The sequence below is a fragment of the Lolium rigidum genome, chromosome 3 (assembly GCF_022539505.1).
Source record: "Lolium rigidum isolate FL_2022 chromosome 3, APGP_CSIRO_Lrig_0.1, whole genome shotgun sequence".
In the NCBI taxonomy this organism is placed as follows: Eukaryota; Viridiplantae; Streptophyta; class Magnoliopsida; order Poales; family Poaceae; genus Lolium; species Lolium rigidum.
The window spans coordinates 170,882,562-170,910,379 of record NC_061510.1 but is presented as its reverse complement, the minus strand read 5'-3'; the positions used below and the strand labels follow the sequence as shown (position 1 = coordinate 170,910,379).

The following is a 27,818-nucleotide window of genomic DNA, read 5'->3' as shown; positions in this document are numbered from 1 at the left end:
ATGCTGTCCAATCTAATTGAAGATTCCCCTCAGTTCACTGAAAAGCTACGCACCCTTGTCCAAGAGAGAGGGCTGAATCTGGACAATGATCTTGGGAAGGCCGGTGAAACAAACTGGGGTTCATACTATGAGGCGATCGTAAAATTTGCAGCATATTTCTCTCCTATTTGTGATGCACTTGACTTTGTGGGAGAAGTCTCAAGTAGAGATACAAAATTCATGATATACGAGATATGTGGACGATTGTCCTATGACCTTGTCTTTGCCTTGCTCCTGATGCAAGATGTACTGGGAGTCACAAACGAGTTGTCACTGGCCTTGGACAGGAAAGACTGGGATGCTGACAACTGTGTGGCTCTTCTCCAGGAGTCCAAGAAACAGCTTCAGGTGATGAGGGATGAGGGGTGGTCACCGTTTCTCAACAAAGTCGGCATGTTTTGCAATGAGAATGATGTTGATGTGGTCACCATGGGAGAGAAATTCAAGAAGAAAGCATGGAGAGTTGATGAACCTACAGCAGTGACAAACCTGGATTATTACCATGTGGATTTCTTCCAGCAGGTAATCAACAGCCAACTCGAGGAGCTCGATAGGCGGTTTACCAAGGAAAGCTGGGAGTTGGTTCTCCTCGCATCCCACCTGAATCCACGCAATTCCTTTCGATCTTTCGACAAGGACAAGCTTGTGGGGTTTGCTCGGCTCTACGCATCCGAGTTCTCTGATTATGACATAGCTGCGCTCGATCTGGAGCTTCAAGCCTTCATAAAAGATGCGCGCTCTGACGCCAGGTTTTCTAGAATGAACATGCTGAGCGACCTTTCTGTACTGATGGTGGAGACGGGCAAGAATGTTGCATATCCACTGGTTTATCTACTTGTGAAACTGGCGCTAATCCTTTCTGGAACACCTACTACCGTTAAGGCAACATCCACAGCACTCAAGTTCATAGATAACACCATGAGGGAAGACCCATGCAACCAGTGGATCAGTGACTGCTTACTGCTGTACCTGGAGCCTGACATAGTTAAAAGCATCACCAATGATGTTGTGATTGCATCTCTCTGAGGCTATTGATATCATTATTAGGGCTAGTGAAGCTGTTGCCTAGTGCTTTTTTGTTGTTGCAGTAGTTAGTTCTCTCTACCAAGATTAAACTTCTTAGCTAGCAAGTGCTTTGAAGTCCTATCGTCCATGTGCTGATGTGCTCTCTGTTCTGCCTGCATGTTTGCATCATGTGTCCCATTAACTGATGGACACTGGTCAGTTTGCATCTTCAGCTTTCATGTTGAAGGAACTTACGACTTCTTGCTTGTTTAGGATTTGTTATATTTCCCTTGGTCAAATTTTGACATATTCCGCTCATGGCTCGCACTTGAATAAACCACCTCTATTAGCTTCCATTTTCTGCCTTGGCAACATAATCACAATACATTGGACTGACGGACAGGAGGAAATCAAGCAATAAATAAAGGGAAACGCTGGCGATCACCCGGACGATTAGCGATCAAATCGTCTGGTTCCAGCCACTCACGCGCTGCCTGCGTTTGTCGTGGTCCACGCACACACATGGGTGGGTCCCGCTAGCGACGCGGCATGTGGGATGACACGGCCCCCCTTCTTCCTTATCTCTTCACTCGTCTCCTTCCTCTGATTTTTCTCTCCCTGCTCTCTTTTCCCCATTGCCGCACCCTGCCGCTCCGCCTCGCCGCATGTGCCCCGTTGCGTCCACCGGCGTCCTCAACTTAGATGCGCCACTCCTCCATTCCTCTTCCACCCGAGCTCCGACTTGCTCCTCTCCTCCACAGGCCTGCTCCAACCGGATTTGTCCTCACCTTGTTTTTCTCTCCCGCGGGAACCGACGATGACGACGAGGACCGCGACTAGCGCGGCTGCAGGGCCGGACCCGGCGACCGCGGGGGTAGCCGTAGTTGCTTCAATCGACGACCCATGTTGCTGTGAGGGGACGGCGGGGCTGCTACCAACATAGGGGCGCGGTGCTACCAGCGTGGATGAACGGAGCTTCCATGGTAGCATGGCGGTGTGCCAGCAGTGGACCTGGTTGCTGCTGGCGGCGGATCAGATTGCTGCCAACGGCCGCCGGCTCTGCTACGCAGTGTCGCTGGCGCTGCTAGGCATCGGTCGCCGCCGCTGCTGCAAAAGGCTGCCTGCTCTGCTACACACGGTCGCCAGTTCTGCTACACATGCTTGCCACCGCTGCTACAGACGCCGCCGGCGCTGCTACACACGGTCGCCCGGCTCTGCTACATACGTCTGCAGTATCTGCTACAAATGCACGCCCGCATCCACCGCTAGTGCTCACTGCGGCGAATCCACCGCCGGCGCTAAGTGCTGCGAACCGCCGCCGACCTGCTCTAAGTCATCGTCGTCGTCACTGCGCGTGCTGCTGTAAGCGGCTCCGTTTGCAGCAAGTGGACATGGTGGGTGCTACGAGCCGCGCTACTCTTGGTCGCGGTCACGGCTCACGACGGAGCTCCGCCGGTCTCCGATGGGGTGATGTGCAATGGAGGAGAAAGGATGAGTCCTGTGCTGATTATTCGCGTGCGGAACGAAGAGGTTGGGGAAAGAGAGGGTTAAAGGAAAAGATGAAACGGTTGACAGCGATTTCATCGCGGACGGTTGCAGACCCGGGGGATCGGGGATTTGATCCCCCGAGGGACGCTCAGCGCTTCCCATAAATAAACCACCTCTATTAGCTTCCGTTTTCTGTTCCGCCAGGAAGGTTTAGAGGATCAGCAATAGCTCTCCAATAACATGAACATGTTCAGGGCGCACATGCACATTATTGAATCGATAAGAAATCTTAGGAGCGGGCGCATGCCAGGCGGTAGGTGACAACCTGTTGCGTCCAGCTATCATAAAAATGGTAGGCTAGCTGATATTAGGTATCATTTTTTAAAAAAACTATAACTCTTAAATCGTGTGGAGAAATTACAATTCGTTTTCACTTCTAAAATCTCTACGACGAGAGCTTCGAAACTAGATCATATTTTCATATGTTTCGATGAATTTTTTTAACAAGCAACTTTGATACGCGACAGAGCAACTTTATTGTGCAGCAAAACAACTTTCGTGTACGACAAAGCAACTTTGATGTGCAACGAAGCTGTACACTTTTTGGTACACGAAGGCACAACTTTGGTGCCCGGCAACAATTTTGGTATCCATCGGAGCAATTTTAATGTGTGATGAAGCAACTTAAGTGCCCTGCAGAGAAACATTGGTACCCGGCGACGTAGTTTTTAACCCTGTAGAGCAACTTTGGCGCCCGACCGAACAACTTAATATCCTGCAACGCAACTTTTGTACTCGACAAAGCAAATTTGGTTTGTGACGGCCCAATTTTGGCGTCTAGCGAAGCAACTTTGGTGGCCACCGAATAAATTTTGATAGATGGCTGAGCAACTTTGGCATCCAGTGATGCAATTTTCGTTGTGAATGTAGATTTACGCCATGCAGCAAAGTTGCTTCGCCCCGCACTAAAGTTGCATCATCTCGTATTATAATTGCTTTATCGTACGTAGAAGTTGCTATAGAATTTTTTTTATCAAAATACATAGAAATGAGATCTAGTTTTGAAGAGCTCACCGCAAGAAATTCAAAAGTGAAAGCGGATCCTAATTTCAACATCTGGTGCAAAAGTTATATGATTTTAAATATTTGAAAAGGAAAATTAATGTGCATGATGTCATCACAGTGCATGTGCTACAATCACTGGGCGTTCACACTGACAAAGCTATCTCGCTTTCTTTTTTATGCGCCCGCTCAAATACACCAACAGGCACGCGGCCGCCGGCTAGACGGATCCAATTGCTAAAAAGTGCTTGGATGCTATTTGGCAAAACGAGCACTCGATTTTGAGCCGTCCGATCCTTCGATCGCGCTCTATCGCACGAGGCTTCGGCGCGACAGTCTCGACAGAATTATTACACCTGGGGCATTGTTCTGTTTTTCCTCGCTCGTCTCCATCCCCCATTTTCTCCCCCCACGATCCCGCCGCCGCCAGCTCCTGCTGTTGTCCTACGCCGGCGCGGCACCGCGCCCGCCTCTTGCACCGAATCCCCACCAACGTCGCGCCGCTCTGCCCCCAAGCGCGACGTCGTGGCTAACCCTAGCCCTGCGGCTCCGGCGTCCGCCACTCACCTGCGTCGCCTTGACAGAGGTGCCTCCACCAGTTCCATGCCGCTGCCCTAGCACCACGTCTGCTAGGCGCGCCCCGCGTTTCTGCCCGCGTCGGTTCGGGGTGCCGGCGTTGGTCCCCGCACCAGCGCAGCCGGCCGCATCCTCGACGCCCACGAGTTCCTCTCCGTAGAACTTGACCTCTAGTGCTCCTACTACTCCACCCCGAAGATCTCTCATTCAATCTCGAGCCACAGATCGACCATTCTGCCTCGGCCTCCCTGGTTGTCTGCGCTGCCTTGGCTGTATAGCGGTGTGGTGCTGATGTTGGCCTGGACTGGCAGTGGCCTCACGTCTGCAGGCTGCCGATACGACACCTTGGTCACCGACAACACCCATTCAGGCTGGCACATCAAGTCTCTAAATAGTCTGCACCGGGCCAAAAGACCTTCTGCCATGTCTCTAGAGAGTAAGTTGGTGTGTATTGCAATATATTTGGGCGTGCAGTAGGGTGTTCGTTGAATTGTTTTTAGGGGCCTGATAGTCTGGATGCCTAAGATTTAGCACCTTGTTGAGTTGTTGTGCTAGTGTCATTGGTCTACGAAAACGGAACACTTGGTTTAGATGATTCAGTGATACTTCATAGGATTGGTGTCGTTATGTTCTGGCCAACTTGGGTTGGTTAAACTTGGAAGATGGATAACCATGAAGATTTTTTGATGCAGAGAAATAAATGTGCTTAATGCTTGTGTGATGGAGGCATGGAGCAATCCGAACCCGCCTCCCCTGGCTTGATCTACTGCCCTATCATGGAGTTGCGACCTGCTTTGACGCGAGGCGTATTCGTATAAGCAGGTGCGCATTTGGTGTGGTCGACACATCTAACCAAGTAGTTTTATTCTTGCTCTTTCACTTTTTTGTATTGTTAGTCATTCTGCATCTACTGTAATTCTTACTATTACTGTGTTGTTATGTGCTTAGTGAGAAATATAGCATTATATATCGTTATATAGTGTTATTTATAAGTTTTCTTGTCACCATAGTTAAGTTGCTTTTAGCATAGAAGTAATTTGATTATCCAGATTAGCCTAAGTTGGATTCTGATTTTACAGCGCGAAATTATTTTTCTTTGATTCACTATCCCTTTTTCCAATTAAGTTGTCTTGTCAGGGTAGTTAAGTTGCTTTCAACGTAGAAGTAAGTTAATTAGCCTAACAAAGGACACTTCATTGTAGTTATATATGGTTCTTGGCTGTTTCCTATCATGACGTAAGTTGCTTTTTAAATAACAACTAAGTTACATACTGCCATGACGTAAGTTGATTCTTCCAAACAACTTAATTTTTTTCTTCAAACTAAGTTACTTAAACTCTTTTTTACTAAGTTGGTATCTAAACCAACCTAGATTGCATACTATCTTCAGAAAATTGTAGCTATGTTTATGCAACATAGCTAGGTTTTCTTTATCCATTAAGCAACATAAATAAATTACTGGTTTTAAGTAAGTTGAATTTGAATTCATACTATAGTTGGATGGTGAAAGTAATTAAGTTTGTTTTCATCTATTAGTCCCATCTTTAATTTGGTTTATAGTCCCAACATTTTTTTGTTACCCCGAAGTTGCTTATTTTACTAACTTGGTCTCTAAACCAACCTAACTCGCATAATAGCTTGCAAGATTGTGTAGTTATGTTTTTACAGTCAAGCTAGAATTCTAGTTACGTTTCAACATTTTTAGGTCTAAGTAAGTTGACACGCCTTCATACTAAAGTTGCATAAAGAAAGTAATTAAGTTGTTTTCATTTGATATTCCCATCTTTTTGGGTATCCTGAAGTTGCTTCACCAAAATTTACTAAGTAGGTCTCTAAACCACAATAACTTGCAAATTAGCTTGAAAAAAACCTAGATAGGTATTTACAATCTTCCTTGGTTTCTTATTTTTCCATTAAGCAACATAAATAAGTTTGATTATTGGTTTAAGTAAATTGGATTTGTCTTCATACTAAAGTTGGATAGTCAAAGTAATTAAGTTGATTTTCCTTCCTACTTACTTTAACATTAAGCAGTCCCAACATTTTGGTTCCGCAAAGTTGGTTAACCACGTTTTACTAAGTCGGTGTCTAAACCACAATAACCTGCAAACTAGCTTTATAAAACTCTAGGCAGGTTTTTACAGGCTACCTTCATTTCTTAACTTTTCAATTTAAGCAACATAAATAATTTGATTGTTGTTTTAAGTAAGTTGGTCTTCTTCTCCATTGCCGTCATCTAGCTGAACACGGCTAACATTTTCCAAAACAGTCACATCGTATCTTGCTGAATTTCTTCATGCCTTTGGTCTGCGGAACTTGTTGCACACATACTGTTGCTTCTCGAATTTATATGTATGAGCTTTTTTTTTTATGTATGCGACTTGATGGAGAATCCTATCTTTACAGCCTAAGCATTATAATGTGCTATTCACTTTCAATAGTGTCGAACCGCATCCCGGGAAACGGTTCCTGTAGACCAGATGCAACTTCCTTGTGCATGCCAGCTCCGTCAGCATCTCCTTCTTCCAAGTTAGGGTATGTTGTTGATTTTGTAGTCAATTTAGCCGTGGGATTGCTTTGGTTGACTGCAGCGTGTGGTTGCCCATGGTGTTGTGGCCCCTCTGCCACTAACCACCAGCCAGCCACTGCTCAACGTCAATTAACATTGGCTATGGGGATTCGCCAACCATGTTGTGACATCTGAAACATGAAAAAATTCATTAGATTATTTTTCATACCCTCTAGCAATGAATATGGAAAAGTATGTTATTGCATATAACTAAGTTATGAACTGAGCATGGTTTAGTTTTTCTTATCATGCTTAAGTTGGGTACTGAAAAACATTAGCAAGCTGCTGCCCACATCTTGTCCATCAACTACTTGTTTTAACTTCATTTTCATGTTGTAAGAAAGATAGGTATGTTGCATACTGGTTTCATTGAGTTTATTTTTTATTTTTTCAAGTTGGTTTACTTTTTGAGTTACAATCAGATTCCCTCAAGTAGTATACTGTATTAATTGACATGCATGTATCATGCTCAAGCAAAATATATGTAGTACTTCTTCCTCTGATATGGTTTCAAATTTTCAGAGTAATGCAACAAGAACAAGTGCACAGGGGAGTCAGCATGATCAAGAGAAAAGAAATCTCGTATATAGGCATTGATGCTACGACACTATGTTTGAAGACAACTATGTACAAAGGCAGGGTGATGATTTTGAGTTACAGAACTATTAGTACTAGTGCACCTACAAATTCAGTACCTTGTCAAGCTTTTGTCGCACAAACCATATTGCTTAGTTTTGTATCACAAACCTGGTATCTTTTTTCATAGCTGCATCTATGTATTTAACATCAGATAGTACATGTTGGAACTCTGAGAGCCTGAAGTTCATATCACAAACCTTGTATCTTTATTTCGTATAGCTGCATCTATGTTTGCAACTTCAGATTATTGTCTGGCTCATTTATGCTACTTTTGCATCTATAGTACAACTGCATCGCTCGATAGGCTACTATTTTTTCAGGTTTGTGCTCTTTTCATATTGGAATCTATATGGGTATGTAGACCATGAGTATCCCAGGTTTGTATTTTCTAGGGGGGGCATACATATGTTGCTGGAATTACATGTAGGTGCTGATCACATGATTTACTTTGAACCTGTTATTTTGCCTAACTAAGGGCGTGTTCGGAAACCCTCTGGCTTCGCGAAATCCTTAGATTCTGCTTCTCAAACGCGGCTCCGACGTCGCTAGTGGAGCAAGGAACGTTCGGTACAGCTCCTCTGTTTCTGTTGGGCTGGGAGCCCATTTATCTAACATGGCCCAGCAGATGCCTAGATTGGCCTGGGAGTCCTACAGCCAATTAGGCCCATTCGGATGCTCACGACCCTGAGCTTGGGAATCACGAGGCTGGATCGGGAAACAGCTCGTGTTGCTTCGTGGTCATGGCGGCTTCTCCGGTCGGGAACGCGGCAGAAGTGGAGATCCGGAGAGCGGCTCGGGGGTGGGGTGGATGCCGGAGGAGATGGAGGCGGCGGCCGGAAGGGACCTCCCGGCAGGGTTCCTATCGATCTGGATGCGGGAGGAGGCATGCTCGAGAAGCTCAACCTAGCTGCAGGCTGGCGCGGCCCGGTGAGTTGCTACACAAAAGTCTGGGCCTCTAGGGTCGGGGTGGCGGCCGGAGACGACGTTGGGGTGGCGGCGGGGAAGGCGTCTGTTGACGGGGCCGGGCATTGACCGATTGGGATGGGAGCCTACAGCGAGGTGGGGAACGAACGAGGGAGTAGCACAAGACGGGATCGAACCGTTTTTCACTTCGCGGTGGCAATTCCTGTAAATAGAAGCTGCTCCACGGTTTGCCGATCCGCGGATTGCCGAAAATGGTGCTTCGTGTTTTGTACAAAGAATTGGGCCAGCTTCTCGGATCTAGCTCCGTGGAGTTAGGATGTTCGGCACTGCTCCATGGTGGATTTTCGGGAAGCTGGAAGCTGGAGAGTTGCCGAACACGCCCTAACTTTGCTGGAATCAAGGTTGCTACGATGTAGATACCTAACTACTTTCTTGTATGCAATGTTGAGGCTTTTGTTTTCCCAGGTATGTTAGGCTAAGAACTCAGTTTCTGTTGAGCAAATTATTGAGTACTAGTGGTTTTACCATGTGGAAGAACTCGGATGTTGCAGAGCAAACCTTAATTTGGTTATTCCTGGCGGAAAAAAAAAACAGTCCAGTATCTTCCCTGGAATGATTTTTCTAGGTTTCGTACATGATAATTTGTTGTTCCTCAAGGCATCTACATCGTAGCAACCTTGATTTGGAGGCAGGGTTGCTGGAGAAAGTGAGGGGAGGAGATGAGATGTTTCCTTCGAAAACGAGTTTTTTTCCGGATCTGCAGAAGTTGTAGTTCAGTCAAACTCTGAGATACACGTCCACTTGCAGAGCAAGTAGCTAGGACGAGGGATGGCGAAGAAGAAGTGGGTGCGGTGGTACCGTGGTAGTCACTTCGCGGGCAAGATTAGGTAGAGCTTAATCGCTTCCCGGAATAGTTACACGCGGTGGGGCTGGCAGTTTCCTTTTTCGGCCGAGTGCTAGGACGGACGGACGGGCATCCTTATTTCAAATATACTCAGTTTTCTGTTCACTATACCACTTTCACAAATAACCTCCCAGGTTACTGAATCCATAATTCCCAGGCACGTCATTGAAAGCTAGCGACTATGCGATGACTATTTATTAGTATTACTCTAGACTGCTACAATCAGGCTCCCTGGAAGTTGGCCCATAGAATAACAAATGCCAGGAATGTCTACACAAATCATTATGCCTCGGCATTCCTGGGTATTGGTACTCCTAACCCCGCTGTCAGGACTTTGTATGCGTTCTGGACTTGTCTTGTGACCGGACCAATTTTCCCGTCACCAATGTCACGCCCGTCAATCATCACGACCTGTTGTAATTCAGAATATGTCAGCAATGATGTATCATCTGTAGGATGTCGCAACACTAGTGACAGGTTCTTAGTTGGAGTACCATTGTTGTATTCTGATTATGGAAAAATGGAGACACCTAGCTTAAAATAAACACTCTTAGAGCATCTCCAACAGGCGCTCTAAATTTTGGCACTGTAAAATCACTTTACAGCGCGCTCTATCCATGTTTTGCGCGTGGGGGCATATTCATCTCCAACAGAAGCTCTAAACCTTGGAGCTGTAAAAATTCATAGTTGTTTCTGCGCGCGACTTATACAGCGCGCTCTTTCCGGCGCAGTAGATATAGTGCACGACATAGCGCTTTTGCCCCAAGCTGTATTTTAGAGCGCCGGTTGCAGCACCTGTTGGAGCATCATTTTGCGTCCACGCGCTAAACCAGCCACTTTTTTGGATACAAGCGAGATAGAGCGTCTGTTGGAGATGCTCTTAAGAAAAGATACTAGTAGGCAGTGCGGGAAAAATATGGCCATCTAAGTAGAATTCTTTGAAAAGGACAATCCTTGTAAAACATGACCATAGAGTGCAAAAAAGTAAGCTCACCGGTGTAATTTCGCCCATTGTTCCAGTTGTCCACACCTGCATGTGAAAACCACATTACAAAGGTGCAACTTCCATATAGAGTTGAACGTATCAATGAAATAGTGCATTATAACAAACTGTAGTATTTGAAAATATGCAAACTGTATTATTAGAGTAGTTCGTCAACAAGTAGATGTATGAAGTTAAAACTTCTTCTAAAACAAGATTCAAGTTTGCATGATTCATTCTAAAAAAAATAACACATGCATGTAACTGAGACTTTTAACTATAGAATCATTTAAGTTCATTAACAATCACGAGGAAACTAAAACCTACACAGAATAGAAAAGATATAATTTCAAATTTAAAATTCTTAATAATTAAAAACATGATTCTGCTATTTCATTCATTTAGTTTAGTAGGCAAATGCAAATTTCAGTACAAAGGAAAATATACAGTTCCATAGCAAAAAAAAACCTCAGTAGAAGGGCAAGATGAAATGTCCATAAAATAAAATATCTAACCTCATCTGCAGCATGAAATTCAGATAGACTAATTCGCCGTTCATGTAGTACCAGGTTTTCTTTGACAACAAGATCCATGACCTGTTTTTCATATGATATGATAAATATTAACTTCAGTAAAAAGGAACATTTTGGGGTTTTCTGTCGAACCATGTATGTTAACCCTAGAAATGGCAGAACAATTCAGTATTGAGCTAACAAATTTCCTCTTACATGCATGTAGGTAACGACAATATATTTCTGCAAATCATAATGCAGCAATACCTATTCATAACATCTTGTACAGAATATAACAGTAGACAAAGATTTTAGGGTATAAGTTTTCAAGTAAAACGGGAGAAAAAAAAGAACATGGGACCACTATCCAAATAAGGCAATTGGGTAGAATCTGCAGAACACATAGAGGAAGATACTAAGGCTTCACATTTATGATAACTTCCCACTTTCACATTTCGAATATTTTACGTTTTGTTTCAAAGATAGTAGTTCAGAGCATGCCCATAATCAAAAACCTCCATGATGGAATAAAAAAAGACAGAAATTGGTCGTTCTAAAATTGCATTGGGATCTCTTTATCAAAGTGAGAAGAATAATTTATTTGGCATAATTCATAAGAGTTTAGTTTACCCATAAGTCGTCTTACCATGAGCAGATTGTATCCACTGGACAAATAGTCTTTTTTAATCAAGATTTTCTTTTGTTTACATGTTTTCTTTATATAGTAATTCGACCTATTGCTCCAGATCACCATTTACTAGAGTGATAAGTATCAGAAGGTTTTAATTACGCACTCGTTACTTGAATGTAAGTCTTTTAGTACATATGTAGCTGTATGAAGTACAGGTTTATGATTTGAGTTGGGTACTGCACTACTGCTAAACAACTTCGGGCCTTGAAATAAGAATTGGCAAACAACACAATAGGACAGAAAATATCAAGTTTCTGTGCATGCCATTTCAATTGGAGGGAACCACTTCTGTAAAATTGTTCCAAGTATTTCCAACTGGAAGATGATTAGACTTACAGTTGCACGTGTAATTCCTGGAAGGCAGTAGTCAGCATGAGGTGTCAACACAATGCCCTTCTTAACCATAAACTGCAGTTGGCACAGGCATTTGTTAGAACAACCATATTACGAATATTGAGCTATTCCAGCTGATGATAACATACTATACTATGTACGCTTACAATGTTTGTTGCATTTGTTTCTGATACAAAACCATCTTGATCTAGCATGATAGCATCCTGAGCCTGTGCAAGATTACCCTCTATCTGCACAAAAGCAAAATTGTTTGAGGCCCAGTACAATTTTCAATGCCTTCATTTTAGATAAAATTCAAGGAGCTTGTTAGATACTTAGATTATGGCTTCAAATCTGAAAAAAAAATTACCTTTGCCAGAATGTTGTTAATAAGATTGTTGTGATGTATCTTTGAATCTACACTCTGAAACAAGTCATGAGAACAGCCAAGGTCAATGTTTGTTAAATGAAGAAACAATAAAATTAGACTCTGCATTCAAAAACTTCACATGTGCAAAACCAAAAGCCTTTTTCTTTTAAATGGATCTTACATTTGGAGAATTACGACGTGTGGTGGCAGTTGACAACTTTATCCCATGTGAGTTATCATAAACTGGTGGTTTCCACTCTGCAAGTACTGAAGAAAACAAAACATAAGGTCTTATTATTGTTGCATCGACAGTCTTCCAATGAAAATTGAATGGACCAAATAGAGCCACAACGGCATGCATCATTTCCCATAATAAAGTACAGCAAATACATCGACAGTGATACCACAACCAGGCACCACCAGTCATTCTAGTTTGGACTGAGATTAGTGAATTGACTAGTATGGTCTTACACGGCAGCACTGGTCGCTAGTCACAAGAAGTGGTTAAAGACTATCATGCTAACCACTACTGGTGCTTAAATCTTTCTATCATGCTAGTCTATCCATGTGCTATAGGATACTTAAATTGGGCAGAGGGCAGAAACTAACACTGGTGTACATGTTTAAGCACATAAAACACATGAAAGGAAAAAAAAAAGTGGGATCAAAATTTGTACCAATCAAGGCACACCCATACAAATTGAAAGTAGGACTCATTCCAGATGTAACCTACAGTTAAGACAGGCAATGAAGAAAAAGAGTAAGGTCGTGGAAAAAACGATTGCAAATACAGACTATATAAGTGACAATACTGATCAATCTATATCTGTAGTTTACCTTCTTCCCACGGGTGAGAGTGAGCCTTATATGTGCATTATTGAACATTCCATTCGCATTAAGAGTCTTAAATATTGCATCCTTAATCTGCATTAGAACATGTACATAGTGAACAGTTCAATGGTTCAAACTTCAAAGTGGGCCTTCAACTATCCTCTTAAATCAAAATCTGGAAATGCACTAGTATTTAAAATCTCAATAGAAGGATGCCCACCGAACAAGAAGAGACATGGTTCTTTCTTGTAATACTATAAATAACATTTAAAATCTCAATAGAAGGATGCCTACCAAACAAGCAGAAACATGGTTCTTTTTTGTAATACTATAAATAACATAGTGAGAAGCAGGTAATTAGAAGTAATTACCCACTCACGACTGGGCACGTTGCTGAACGCCATAGCTTTTGTAGAATCAAACAATCTAGGAGAAAATAATAAAGAGGGTTACGGCATAGATCATAAGCAGAAAAGATATGGCAAGATAAAAATAAATAGAACAGTCACTACACCTATCCAAGTGTTCTTCAAGTTTGAATACTTTCCCGTCGTATATACGCAATCCTTCCCACACAGCATCCCCTCCTTGTACAACGGAATCGAACACTGAAATCTTTACAACACAGATGATTAGAAAAAAGAATGGAAAGAACTGATCAGGTGTGACCAACTTAATGTTGTACTAATTATTATTGCATAGCGAAAGTTACCAGTACATACCCTGGCACTATCACGTGGCAAAAGCTCATCTCCAACCCAAACAAGAATTTTTTTATTTTCTGGGACAGGAAGAGGAGGATCAGACTGTGGTGGTTGTAGGTGTCCTGCTGTTTTCCTTACATGGCGCTTCAGCATATTGTAAAAGGGCAAGCTTTGCTCAAGCAGGTCATAAAATGCAAACGGAAAAGTCTGCAATTAAATAAGCTTAATGTTAACAATGTTTTAATTGCCAAATAATACAGAAGCAAGATGAAGTCAACTGCATCTTGATAACCTGTTAGAGAGAACTTTTAAAATAAACGAAATTCAGTGGAAGGGTTAAATGGATGCCTAATTTTCCCAAAATACTCATGCTGCTCTGTATACTAGAACGAATTATGAGAAGGCCTTGCTACAAGAGCTAACAATTCTAGAGTTAATGTTTATCACCATGTCCTTACCACTACAAATATGTCTGACTAACTATGCAAAGTTAACTACTCCTTCCGTCCCATAGTATAATATGTTATCACAACCCGCTAATTCATATATTGTTTGTGATAACATCTTATATTACGGGACACAGGGAGTAGAATATAGAGGTACTAACAAAGTACTAAAATCAAGAAAGAAATTTCATGCAGGTTTACCATAGGGTAATGGCGGGATTTAGAGAAGCCCGTAGATTTGTGCACACTTTCATACCACCAAGGGGCCCAAATACCATCAAAGTCCCTGGGGCCAGCTTTCCATCTAAGAGTTTAAAACAATTCCAAATGATATAAGGAGCACATCACCTTCTTCTATGTGTGTTCTAAAATACATAATACTTGAGGACAGTGGAACTAATTTAAATATTATGCACAACACCCATACTTGAGCATTTGTGGCTGGAAAGGAATGCCCAGGTCTTCACAGAGTCCACTCAAGACAGCCTGCATTTGAAAGGCAAACAAACTGCGTTGAATTGTATTGTGATTTGCAAATGTAGTTATTACAAAGGTACTGAACGATGTTATACCATCAAAATGGCTTCAAGCATTCAAATGTTTAAATGTAACAAACATGAAAACCCACTGCAGACACCATCATTGCAAACCATAAAAACTGACGTGAATTCAAATTTATGAGTTCAGTGTTTAGTAGTCCTAATAGCTTGACGCACTGCATTGCCAGGCCCTTCAAGACACCTACTACACATAATAGCAGATGATTTGTGTAAATTCAAATCTATCAATTGGAATTAGCCTATCCTAATAGCTTGAGGACTGCAATGCAACGCTCTTTGAAACAGCCTACTATTAAGTAACAGCTGATCCTATATGCATATTTGTATTATTATTAGGTGCAGTGCAACAGATAATCCTCACAAAGATAAAACCATTCGGACAACCAGCAATAGATTTACCTCAGGATCCCTTTGCAGATCATCTGCATCTATCACTGGTGGAGGGCACCCAAGCTCACGCAACTCACTGTATATTGCAACAAGCTCTGCTACACCGAGTTCCATGAAGGACGGTGGGACAACTTTATCAAATGATGGCTGAGGTATATGGAATGCTATTAGAAGGAGGTTTTTCATAATATGCAAAGTGTCAGAGAGAAAGTAACTTGTACAAAATTAGTAAATAGAAGAGAACAAATCAGCAACATGTGTGAGCGCTACTAAAACAAATGGGAGGCAAATACCAGGATATTTAGAGGGTTGCGTATCAATATGAAATGTTTTCCTTTCTTCATCAGGTCTGCTGTGAGGTTAGGGAGGCGCTGCTTCGCAATGTGCTACATATAAAAGGGAAAAAAGAGATCCATGAAGAATAATTGACTAATCTATAGAGCGCTATCTGCTGACACTTTGAGAAGTGAAACCACACCTTGCAATAACGATATTTTTTCTCTCCTGGCCCAAAAATGACATCATTGACAACTTTATTGCCATCAGGATCCTGCACTGGAAATGCTCAAATGTCTGAACTATATCTAAGGCAGAATTCATATCGTATTACCAAAATGGTTGGTATGCAAAAGAGGTAAAAAAAGATCATGGCGCACGATGGCATTTTTCCACATGAAATGGACACTGGCTAATAAATATAATGAGAATTTTTGACTTAAACCTAGACCTAGGCAATGACTCAGACAAAAAAAAATAGCACATGTTCATTCGACACAAAGAGCTCCTGCCAAAGCATACTCTCTCTTTGCATCATGGATAGATAGCATCATCTAATTTCTTTTAAGTTGTAAATAGTTTTCTTTGTTATTAGCTTAGCTCTATAAATTTGTACCTTAAACCCAAAAATTTATAAAAATGAGCAGTAGCAAGGCTACTGTAGTTCGTAAAAAAAAAGAGCTCCTGCCATGTTTCATGTAAAGAAAGATGAATACTTATATAAACTCAACGACCTCGTTGGCTCAAACCAAACCCTGATTCTGGCCAAATTGAGTTCCGGCATGGATTGAGAAGTCTTAACATTGTTTGTAAACTGAAAGAAACTATGAGGCCACTGCGGCATTGGGCGAATACCAGCGGCAAATCATCGGGCTATGCAAGGAATGCCCTCCTCATTGGAACCATAATAAGACGACACAAGAAGCATCGTTCAAGTCTTACCATTTTAGAGAGAAGCTCCTCGCGGTAGGGCCTGTCGACGCCAGTGACGCGCAGGAAGTTGGCGTAGAGAGGCTCGTCGAGCACATCCATGTCATCCCTCTAGAGCAAGCCAAATTAAAGACAGAGCTCGTCAGTTGAGAACCCCGGTACCCAAAATCGAAGACCCAGAGCTGGCATGATTTGATGATTAGATGTACTCCGTAAGCAGCTAAACAACTCGTTGCAGCAATAAGCTTTTAGTTCCAACAATTTCGCAAAAAAAAAAAGCTTTTAGTTCCAGTCCTATTAATTCAACGCTAAACGGGGCGCAAGGGCAAGGCAGCATAAGCAGTTGACTAAAGACATGCAACATTGGGCTCTCATCTCTTATCCGGTGATCTCAGAGTTTGCACGCGGAGCCAATCGGGAAACAGAGCGACAGGTTGATTCACACACCGGACCGCAGTGGGCGAGGGGGTGGGGATTGGGGCGGAGGGAGGAGGGAGGAGGGAAGAGGAGGGGAGGCTGTCACTCACTTGGGAGAAGGAGTACATGAGGCTGGTGCTGAGGGAGCGCGGCGCCGACCAGGCGTGGATCACCTCCGGCGACGACGCCATTCGCTCAGAGGGAGCCAAGAGGAGCTCTTTCCTTCTCCCCTGGATTCGGTAGGATTCTTCTGATCCGATGACGGCGATGAGGAGATGATTAGGAGTGGGCAGTGGCCAGACGGTGTGAGGGACCTGCTGCGCTGGTGGATTACAGGGAATGAACTTTTTTTCCTTTATCTTTTTTGCGAGAAAGAGAAGAACGGACAAGAATAAAAACATTTAAACAATGGCAAAATGGCGTGTCCACTGTCAACTTGTGCATTAGTGCATAGGACTGTTAATCCTCCGTCGTTGCAGCTTTGCCCAACTGACGGGATGGGTTCTACACGTTGCAACGCCATGTTCGTTTTGCAAATAGGCCCCTCCCCCGCTTCATATTTGTAAAACGTATCCCTTCCCAATGCAATTGCTAAACATTTAAAGTAAATTTTAAAAAAACTACCACATTTATAGGTTAACTAGTCACTACCTATTTTGGTTTTTTTTTCAAAAAAAAAACTATCAAGTCCGAGGCGTATCGTTCCAAATCGAATTAATGACCTTTTGAGAGCATGTAGACAGCAGTCCAGACATGTGGACCCCATTTGTCAGGCTAAGTCGGTAGCACACATGGAAAAAATAGCGAGGTGGATGTGGGACCCACCTATCAGGCCCCGTATTTCCCTTCCCAATGATTAGGAGTGGCCAGTGGCGAGGGATGGGACTCGGTGATTAGTGACTTGCAAATAGCATGTCTCGTTGTAACTGGCCCCCTCTCATCCACTCTCCACTGGCCATCCAACGGCCCAAACGAATCAAAGAGATCTGACTACACGAGTCAATACACAGAACGTCTCGCTGTCTGGGTGGAACAGAACACATCGAGGGCGACATGATTTGGGGATTTCGCGGGAGTTCTTGTAATCTTCCCGTCATGCCGCTGCAGAGGAGAGAACGAGGCGGCGAGCCGGCGAGGAAGGAGCCCGCCACGGAGTTGTGGAGGGTGAAAGTGTATGGAGCCCCCATGCGTGGTTTTGGTAATTAATGACAATCGCTATGGACTAAGAGAAAATTCCCTATTTGACACTCTCTTAAAATCGGATTCCCTATTTGGCCCTAAGAAAAAATGTCTTCCTATTTTAACAACATCTATAAACTTAGTTTCTTCCCTAAAATGACACTGCCGTCCAATACGTTAAGTATTCCGTCTGTTATTTGCCCGAGAGACTAAAATACCCTAGTTCAGCCGGGTCCATGGTAGTAGAAGGAAAACGAGCGACTGGAACAACCTATCGATAGAATAAAGAGGAAACTCTCCCGTAACTTTTCCCTGCGTAACCGCGCGCTGGCTCGGAGTGGCGACGGCGGCGTCAGCTGATGGCGATGGACCGGGCGGCTGCAGGTCGCGGCCCAGGCACGGCGGCGACGGGCGACTCAGGCACTGCGGCGGTGCGCGTCGCAGCAGGAACCGCGACGGCGGGCATCGCAGGAACAGGGTTGGCGACCGGCGCAGGAACCGGGACGGCAGGCGGCGCTGCGGCGGATGCGGCAGCCGGCGAAGGCGTGTCTGCGGAGTGCGGCCAAGACGCAGCTGCGGAGCATGTTTCAGCAAGCCCAATGGCAGGGTCCGTTCATGGCACTTGGGTGATAGAGAGGCTCTGCCCAAAAAATAAATTGAACAGGGAGCCCAATTTTTTATTTTTTGAATTAAAATCTGGTGACAGATTCTGAATTAAGTTGTTCCAATTTGGTTGGCAATAACCCACTAGATCATGAGTAGGTACGGTTCTCAGTTGGTCCAATGTGTCATCATTTATATACATTTTCTTTTGTCACATAATTTGTCAGGGGCAAAAGAGTTTTTCCATGTCCCTATTTAACACCGTTACTACTCAAAATGCACTGGAGTGTCATTTTAGGGAAGAAACAGAGTTTAGATGTCAAAATAGGAAGAATTTTTTTCTCAAGGCCAAATAGGGAAGCTGATTTTAAGGGAGTGTCAAATAGGGAATTTTTCCATGGACTAATGTTTGCATTGAGTTGTATTTATAGGAGTTGTACGTAGTCAATGCTTGAACCATATGTTCGCTTCAAGGTTACAATAAGAAGCAAATGAAGAAGATCAAGTGACAAGTGTGTCGTGAAGACGAAGATGAAGTGAGCCCTCAAGTGTATCTTCACGACATCAACATAAGGCGGAAATAAGAAATGGTGTGCAAGTTCAAGATGATCCATCTCGAGGAGATAATGAGATTGAAGCCCTCCATGGTGATCATGGATATGTGAAGATGCGCTTAAGAAGAAGCTCTCCCATAGTGAATCATGAGGAAGCAATTCACAAGACTTCATCAAGCAAGCACACTCAATAAGGGTGTTTCATCTTGTTGCGGTCAAGATCTTCATCATCGATCTCAAGTGGAATGCACAAGATTAAGGTTTAATTTTGATAGGGTCTCTTTCTTACCGGTATCATTTTTTAGTTGGGAGACCGGGTTATAGGTTAGTTGCCGCATGCACTATCAAGAGGCTCTCGAGTGAGTAACTCGATCTGTCGTTCGGAGAGAGCTCAAACCTTTGCATCATTGCATCATCTTTCTTGGTTGTTATTTGGAACTTATCCATATGAGTGTTTTAAAGCTTGTTCTTATTCTCATGACAAGCTCTAGTTCATCGAAAAATAGATTCCACATGGTTTCCTTGTTGCGTTTTTTATATTGGAGTTTTTTCCGGTTCTTTCTATTGAGAGGTTTCACCTCTAAATTCATTGAAAAATCTATCCCAATTGTTCTTAAGATTTTATCTTCTTTTGGGGTAGCTCTTGTCATCCTTTTTCCAACAAAATTGGTTTCACCCAAATCTGATTTTCCTAACTCAAGTTGTTCCCTTTCCCTATTGGAGGTGTTATCGGTTTGGCTCTTATAGATAGATTAAACCTTTTCCCATTTGATCTTATGTTCCCTTGTTCTAATATGATGGTTCTCTACATGATCATGTAGAGATCTTTGTTGTGATTCCAACGAGCCCAAATTCATCGAATTCGGAGTTCATATGTGAAAATAGTGGCTTTCTGTGTGTGGTGTAGACCACTCCGGCCCTTGGTCCAGCAAAATTCCAGAGAGCACGAAAATTATTCCTGGAATGGTCTGGCCATGGATGGACGTGTCCGGTCGGATAGAGTCGTCTGGCCATGGCAGGAAGTTTTGGTGGCGGCGTGTTTCCAATGGTTAGATTTCGTTTTGGGGGCCATATATGACCCCTATCTCCCCCATTGAGCTAGTTGCTTCTTCTACTCTCTCTCTCTCTCTCTCTCTCTCCCTCTCAACTACATTGTTGACTTTTAGAAGCTCCCTCTTCCTCTAATCCCTCAATGATTTTTGCTCATATTTGAGGAAAATAGAGAGATCTACATCTACATCTTGACTAAACAAATCCCTCTCTTTGTGAGGGGAATCCACTAGATCTTGATCTTGGAGAAATTTGGTGTTCCTTCTCTATTTGTTCTTCCTCTCTTATCCCCCCAGTAGATTTTGTAGCATTGTTGGAATTTGAGAGAGAAGGGTTTGAGCATCTTTGTGGTGTTCTTTCCATTGCATTTGCTGCATCGGTTTGACTTCTCCGCGTGATACGTGGAGGTGAAAGTTCGTGAGATATTCTCTTCGGGAGCTTGTTCCCGAAGCTTGTTCCTCTTGGGTTTTTGGACCCTAGATGCCTTAGTGGTCTTTGTGCTGTTCTTGGGTCCTCCAATTTATTTGTGGATATTGCCTCAAGTTTGTAGCGTCATGGCTTAATGGTGTTCTTCGGACCTCCAATTAAGTTGTGGAGATTCTTCAAGTGTGAGGCCTTTGTGGCAGTATTTTGGGAGCATCCAATTAAGTTGTGCAGATAGCCCCAATCTTTGTGCGGGTTTGGTGACCACCCTCAAGGTTCCATAGTGGATCGAGGACTTCCCTTTTGGTGGGAAGGCTCGAGGTGAATACGGTGAGGCCTTCGTGGCGTTTGGGGAGCCCTGTGCCCCCCCCCCCACACCACTTCAACGGAGAGTAGCACTCGCAAGAGTGTGAACTTGGGATACATCGTCATTTCCGCGTCACCTCAGTGATTCCTATATCCGAGCTCTTTAATTACTTGTGCACTTTACTTTGTGATAGCGATTGTGCTTGAAGTTATATATCTTGCTATCACATAGTTGCTTGTCTTGCCTAGCATAAGTTGTTAGTGCACATAGGTGAACCCTAGTTATATAAATTTTAATTTGTTCTTGACAAATTAAACGTTAGTTTTATTCCGCATTTGTTAATCCAATATCGTAAAAGTTTTAAACCGCCTATTCAACTGCCCTCTAGGCGCCATCTATGTACTTTCATAGGGTACTCGCGCCACTGCAGAGGAGGGGAAAAAGATTGTGCAGCGCTGCTGCGGAGGAGAAGGCGTAGAACCATCGGCGCCGCTGTGGAGTAGGTGCCGACCAGGATGGTATCCCCGCCGCCATGGAGGAGGGCTAGGGCCGTCGTGGTTGTACCGATGATGTTCAGCACGAAGCCTTCAAGCATGACCTCATCGATTGTTCGTTGAAGCTGAGGTAACAATCCTTTAGCAATTAGTTCTTTGGATTTTCTATTTTTTGCAATTGATAGTGTTATATTTGTGATTGATGCGCAATATTTCGATCTATAGTGGTATCAATGAGTAAATCATTATCTTGATATTAAATTTTGCAGAATTTGATTGACGAGCTATGGTATTTGGTGCAGTATGTGTTGTCCAATTTGACTGAAACGAGTGTTGTGTTGTCTGAGTGGGAAGCGATGGCCGAACCCTGACAAGTGGATACCTAAAGTTCGATTGAGATCCATAACTACAGATGATATTTGGCAGTTTTGGCTAGCATATGGGGGTCAAGCAGGCTCTAATGTGTGGTAAAGATGCACTTATTTGAGAAAAATCAATGGAAATGCGACTTCACGGAGATTTGTTTGTTTGAATGAGGGTGTTCGAAGAAAAAAGGCACTGATCATGTGCCGAAGCTTTTTAGAGCTGAATGATGGACTAGAGAAGCACAAAAAGGAAGTATATAGGACAGACAAGGAAGAAATTTGATAGAAAATCCAAAACTAAAAGCTATGCTTGATACAAGAATATGTCCCATAAATTTATCACTTTGGCAAAAAAAAAATAGCTAGATCTAAAGAGTGTTATTTCTTGTTTGAAAATGCACTTGATTCCATTAGTCCACATTTGGAGGATAAACTCAATGCATCTTGTAGTGCTAGGAACGAACCAAGCAATGAACATGAAAATATTGACCCCAATGTTCAACAAACAACTAACTTTCTGAATGCCGCACAACTGGAGAAAAAGGAGGTTCATTCCAAAAACTCGAAGAGAGCCAAAAATTGGATTTATAAGTTGAGCAAGGGAAAGCGCAAGCCAACAAAATCTGCCACGTCAACAACAAAAGGAGTGAAGGTATGTTGCAATCTAGAAATTCCTACATTAAAATCTTGTAATTCATCCGACCCTAATTATCTGATTTTTCATTGGCAGCAACAAAAGAAGAATGTTTGTTTACAACCTCGAGTACAACTGGAGAATGATGCCAACAAGAAAGAAGCAATTTTGGTGCATGAAGAATACAATGTCATTGGAAGTTTTACTCATCTCTTAACAACTCCTACATATGATTATGAGAGTATCTATGATACAAATCTATTCTAGCTTCTAGAAGTTGGTAATATAGTATTTTGGAAGCTAACTTTAGTAGTTTGGAGGCTAACTATAGTCTTTTTAGGCCAAAATGTAAGGGTGGAATGGCCTAGTTAAGTATGCAAAATCATTATCAAATGATAGCACTCATTGCTACAGATTTGAGTGTTAGCTGGCACCTCCTTTTATATATTAAATGATGGAGAATTTCAGTCTTAAGTACTACATATCTTTGTATGATCTTGATTCAGTTAAAATATATGGAGTATATTTTTATTGGTGCCAGTCTGTAGATACCGTCAAAACTATTGTCTAGAGGAACCGTGAAAAATGCAGCTTGTCAGTGCAATTTAGATTTTTGAAAACTATTATTTGCAGTCTGACGTTGCATTTATTTGTCTAGCAATGGCATTTTATTTGAGACAGTGATGCGCTATGTTTCTGGTTAGACTCGTGTGTGTTAGAAGTAAAGTCGAGAGGCAAAGGAGAGAGACAACAAATGATTCAACTGTTCTGTTCCATTGATGATTCACAACTTATATACAAGGGGAAGCGACGCGAATATGGGTCACGTCTGTTCGAAGAGGTGTGAGGAAGGGTTGTGTTTGTTGACAAACCAATCAACATAGAGAATTACATGAGGGAGGATTACCCCTTTAATTAACCTATTAATTAAATCCTAACACTCCCCTAATCCTTCCTTGTCCTTGTGCTTGGTCATCTCTAGAATCATCTTTGGAATCATCTCCTCTAAAAACCCCGTGGGAAAAATATGAGGAGAGTAGTGTGTATGTTATGTTGCTAAAACTCCTTAAAACCCAGTGGGAAAATAAGGAGAAAATTGTGCAACATATAATAGTTAGATATGTTGTTAAAACTCCTTCAAAATCCAGTGGGAAAATAAGGAGAAAATGACACAGCATATAATTGGTATTGTCTCTTTGTTAACTCAATATGAGAAAAACCTTGTAAAAGGGAAAAACCCATAGAGTTTAGAGAACAATATATATCATATATACTTTCCTAAAAACCCCGTTAGGGAAAACAGAAAATATGACATATCATCTTGTGTTGATATTACCTCATTAAAAACCTTGATGAGAACCTGTGTAGTAAACTCATGAAGGGAAAAAGAGTGTAATATGATGCTTTGAACATGATTGATTCAAGAAGATACTCCCCCTAATTCTTGCAATTTTGGAAACCATCGCATACCAATTCCATAAAATACTTCTGGAACGTTGAAATTGGTAGAGACTTCATGAACAAACCAACAACATTATTGTGTGATTTGACTTGCAAGATGTTTATTCCCCAACTCTTCTGAATTTCATGGAGATAAAACAATCTAGAGGCAATATGCTTAGTGATATTGCTCTTGATGTATCATGTTTGCATCCATGCAACACAAGCAACATTATCTGTGTAGATAATGATTGATGGTTCAAAAGAACCTATACCACATGACTCATATATGTGGTTTATCATTCCATAAATCTACACGTGTTAAAGCGGCTTTGTATTTTAGAATGACTGGTAGGTGTAGTCACCAGAGTCTGTCTTGAAGACATTGATGGCGTGTAATTCACACGTTCGTTGGGAACCCCAAGAGGAAGGTATGATGCGCACAACAACAAGTTTTTCCTGAGAAAGAAACCAAGGTTTATCGAACCAGGAGCAGCCAAGAAGCACGTTGAAGGTTGATGGCGGCGGGATGTAGTGCGGCGCAACACCAGAGATTCCGGCGCCAACGTGGAACCTGCACAACACAACCAAAGTACTTTGCCCCAACGAAACAGTGAGGTTGTCAATCTCACCGGCTTGCTGTAACAAAGGATTAACCGTATTGTGTGGAAGATGATTGTTTGCAAGAAAACGAGTAAAGAACAAGTATTGCAGCAGATTTGTATTTTCAGTATAAAAGAATGGACCGGGGTCCACAGTTCACTAGAGGTGTCTCACCCATAAGATAAAAACATGTTGGGTGAACAAATTACAGTCGGGCAATTGACAAATAGAGAGGGCATAACAATGCACATACATGTCATGATAAATACAGTGAGATTTAATTGGGCATTACGACAAAGTACATAGACCGCCATCCAACTACATCTATGCCTAAAAAGTCCACCTTCAGGTTATCATCCGAACCCCCTCCAGTATTAAGTTGCAAAGCAACAGACAATTGCATTAAGTATTGCGCGTAATGTAATCAACAACTACATCCTTAGACATAGCATCAATGTTTTATCCCTAGTGGCAACAGCACAACACAACCTTAGGGGTTTCGTCACTCCCCGGATATCAATGTAGGCATGAACCCACTATCGAGCATAAATACTCCCTCTTGGAGTTACTAGCATCAACTTGGCCAGAGCCTCTACTAATAACGGAGAGCATGCAAGATCATAAACAACACATAGGTAATAACTTGATAATTAACATAACATGGTATTCTCTATCCATCGGATCCCGACAAACACAACATATAGCATTACAGATAGATGATCTTGATCATGTTAGGCAGCTCAGAAGATCCAACAATGAAGCACAATGAGGAGAAGACAACCATCTAACTACTGCTATGGACCCATAGTCCAGGGGTGAACTACTCACTCATCACTCCGGAGGCGACCATGGCGGTGAAGAGTCCTCCGGGAGATGAATCCCCTCTCCAGCGAGGTGCCGGAGGAGATCTCCAGAATCCCCCGAGATGGGATTGGCGGCGGCGGCGTCTCTGGAAGGTTTTCCGTATCGTGGTTCTTTGTATCAGGGGTTTCGCGACGGAGGCTATAAGTAGGCGGAAGGGCAGAGTCGGAGGGCTGACGAGGGGCCCACACCATAGGGCGGCGCGAGCCCCTGCGGCCGCGCGGCCCTATGGTGGCGGTGCCTCGTCGCCCCACTTCGTATCCCTTTCGGTCTTCCGGAAGCTTCGTGGCAAAATAGGACCCCGGGCGTTGATTTCGTCCAATTCCGAGAATATTTCGTTACTAGGATTTCTGAAACCAAAAACAGCGAAAACAAGAATCGGCTCTTCGGCATCTTGTTAATAGGTTAGTTCCGGAAAATTCACGAATATGACATAAAGTGTGCATAAAACATGTAGATATCATCAATAATGTGGCATGGAACATAAGAAATTATCGATACGTCGGAGACGTATCAGCATCCCCAAGCTTAGTTACTGCTCGTCCCGAGCGAGGTAAAACGATAACAAAGATAATTTCGAAGTGACATGCCATCATAACCTTGATCATACTATTTGTAAACATATGTAATGAATGCAGCGATCAAAACAATGGTAATGACATGAGTAAACAAGTGAATCATAAAGCAAAGACTTTTCATGAATAGTACTTCAAGACAAGCATCAATAAGTCTTGCATAAGAGTTAACTCATAAAATAATAAATCAAAGTAAAGGTATTGAAGCAACACAAAGGAAGATTAAGTTTCAGCGGTTGCTTTCAACTTGTAACATGTATATCTCATAGATAATTTTCAACATAGAGTAATATAACAAGTGCAATATGCAAGTATGTAGGAATCAATGCACAGTTCACACAAGTGTTTGCTTCTTGAGGTGGAGAGAGATAGGTGAACTGACTCAACATAAAAGTAAAAAGAATGGTCCTTCAAAGAGGAAAGCATCGATTGCTATATTTGTGCTAGAGCTTTTATTTTGAAAACATGAAACAATTTTGTCAACGGTAGTAATAAAGCATATGAGTTATGAAAATTATATCTTACAAGTTGCAAGCCTCATGCATAGTATACTAATAGTGCCCGCACCTTGTCCTAATTAGCTTGGACTACCGGATCATCGCAATGCACATGTTTTAACCAAGTGTCACAATGGGGTACCTCCATGCCGCTCTGTACAAAGGTCTAAGAAGAAAGCTCGCATTTTGGATTTCTCGCTTTTGATTATTCTCAACTTAGACATCCATACCGGGACAACATGGACAACAGATAATGGACTCCTCTTTAATGCATAAGCATGTGGCAACAATTATTATTCTCATATGAGATTGAGGATATATGTCCAAAACTGAAACTTCCACCATGATTCATGGCTTTAGTTAGCGGCCCAATGTTCTTCTCTAACAATATGCATGCTCCAACCATTAAGGTGGTAGATCTCTCTTACTTTAGACAAGACGAACATGCATAGCAACTCACATGATATTCAACTAAGAATAGTTGATGGCGTCCCCAGAAGCATGGTTATCGCACAACAAGCAACTTAATAAGAGATAAAGTGCATAAGTACATATTCAATACCACAATAGTTTTTAAGCTATTTGTCCCATGAGCTATATATTGCAAAGGTGAATGATGGAATTTAAAGGTAGCACTCAAGCAATTTACTTTGGAATGGCGGATAAATACCATGTAGTAGGTAGGTATGGTGGACACAAATGGCATAGTGGTTGGCGCAAGGATTTTGGATGCATGAGAAGTATTCACTCTCGATACAAGGTTTAGGCTAGCAAGGTTATTTGAAACAAACACAAGGATGAACGGTGCAGCAAAACTCACATAAAAGACATATTGTAAACATTATAAGACTCTACACCGTCTTCCTTGTTGTTCAAAACTCAATACTAGATATTATCTAGACTCTAGAGAAACCAAATATGCAAACCAAATTAGCAAGCTCTAAGTGTTTCTTCATTAATGGGTGCAAAGTATATGATGCAAGACCTTAAACATGAGCACCACGATTGCCAAGTATCAAATTATTCAAGACATTTTAGAATTACTACATGTAGTATTTTCCAATTCCAACCATATAACAATTTAACGAAGAAGAAACTTCGCCATGAATACTATGAGTAGAGCCTAAGGACATACTTGTCCATATGCTACAGCGGAGCGTGTCTCTCTCCCATACAGTGAATGCTAGGATCCATTTTATTCAAACAAAACAAAAACAAAAACAAAAACAAACCGACGCTGCATAAGATGTGGCCGAATAAAAATATAGTTTCATGGGAGGAACCTGATAATGTTGTCGATGAAGAAGGGGATGCCTTGGGCATCCCCAAGCTTAGACGCTTGAGTCTTCTTAGAATATGCAGGGGTGAACCACCGGGGCATCCCCAAGCTTAGAGCTTTCACTCTCCTTGATCATATTGTATCATACTCCTCTCTTGATCCTTGAAAACTTCCTCCACACCAAACTCGAAACAACTCATTAGAGGGTTAGTGCACCATAAAAATTAACATGTTCAGAGGTGACACAATCATTCTTAACACTTCTGGACATTGCATAAAGCTACTGGACATTAATGGATCAAAGAA

General features: G+C 42.4%; 1 protein-coding gene and 1 long non-coding RNA gene across 2 annotated transcripts; one reads left to right on the top strand and one right to left on the bottom strand.

Annotated features, from left to right (window-relative positions):
• The first annotated feature begins 4,271 nt into the window (after positions 1–4,271).
• On the top strand, positions 4,272–7,571 carry LOC124698636. Its single transcript, XR_007001031.1, has 4 exons — positions 4,272–4,606; positions 4,863–4,992; positions 6,577–6,705; positions 7,262–7,571. It is a non-coding gene; the product is annotated as an uncharacterized LOC124698636 (long non-coding RNA).
• A 1,713-nt stretch (positions 7,572–9,284) lies between these two features.
• LOC124702698 (branched-chain-amino-acid aminotransferase-like protein 1) lies at positions 9,285–16,923 on the bottom strand. The gene is made up of 19 exons (XM_047234853.1): positions 16,759–16,923; positions 16,244–16,342; positions 15,504–15,575; positions 15,319–15,411; positions 15,035–15,172; positions 14,503–14,561; positions 14,277–14,379; positions 13,648–13,836; positions 13,440–13,540; positions 13,297–13,351; positions 12,932–13,018; positions 12,772–12,823; positions 12,276–12,361; positions 12,095–12,148; positions 11,892–11,975; positions 11,728–11,799; positions 10,704–10,784; positions 10,201–10,236; positions 9,285–9,617 (listed from the first exon to the last, which is right to left on the bottom strand). Exons 1-19 carry the CDS (start codon positions 16,837–16,839, stop codon positions 9,489–9,491), a joined length of 1,671 nt encoding a protein of 556 aa, XP_047090809.1. The 5' UTR covers positions 16,840–16,923; the 3' UTR covers positions 9,285–9,488.
• Positions 16,924–27,818: the final 10,895 nt, after the last annotated feature.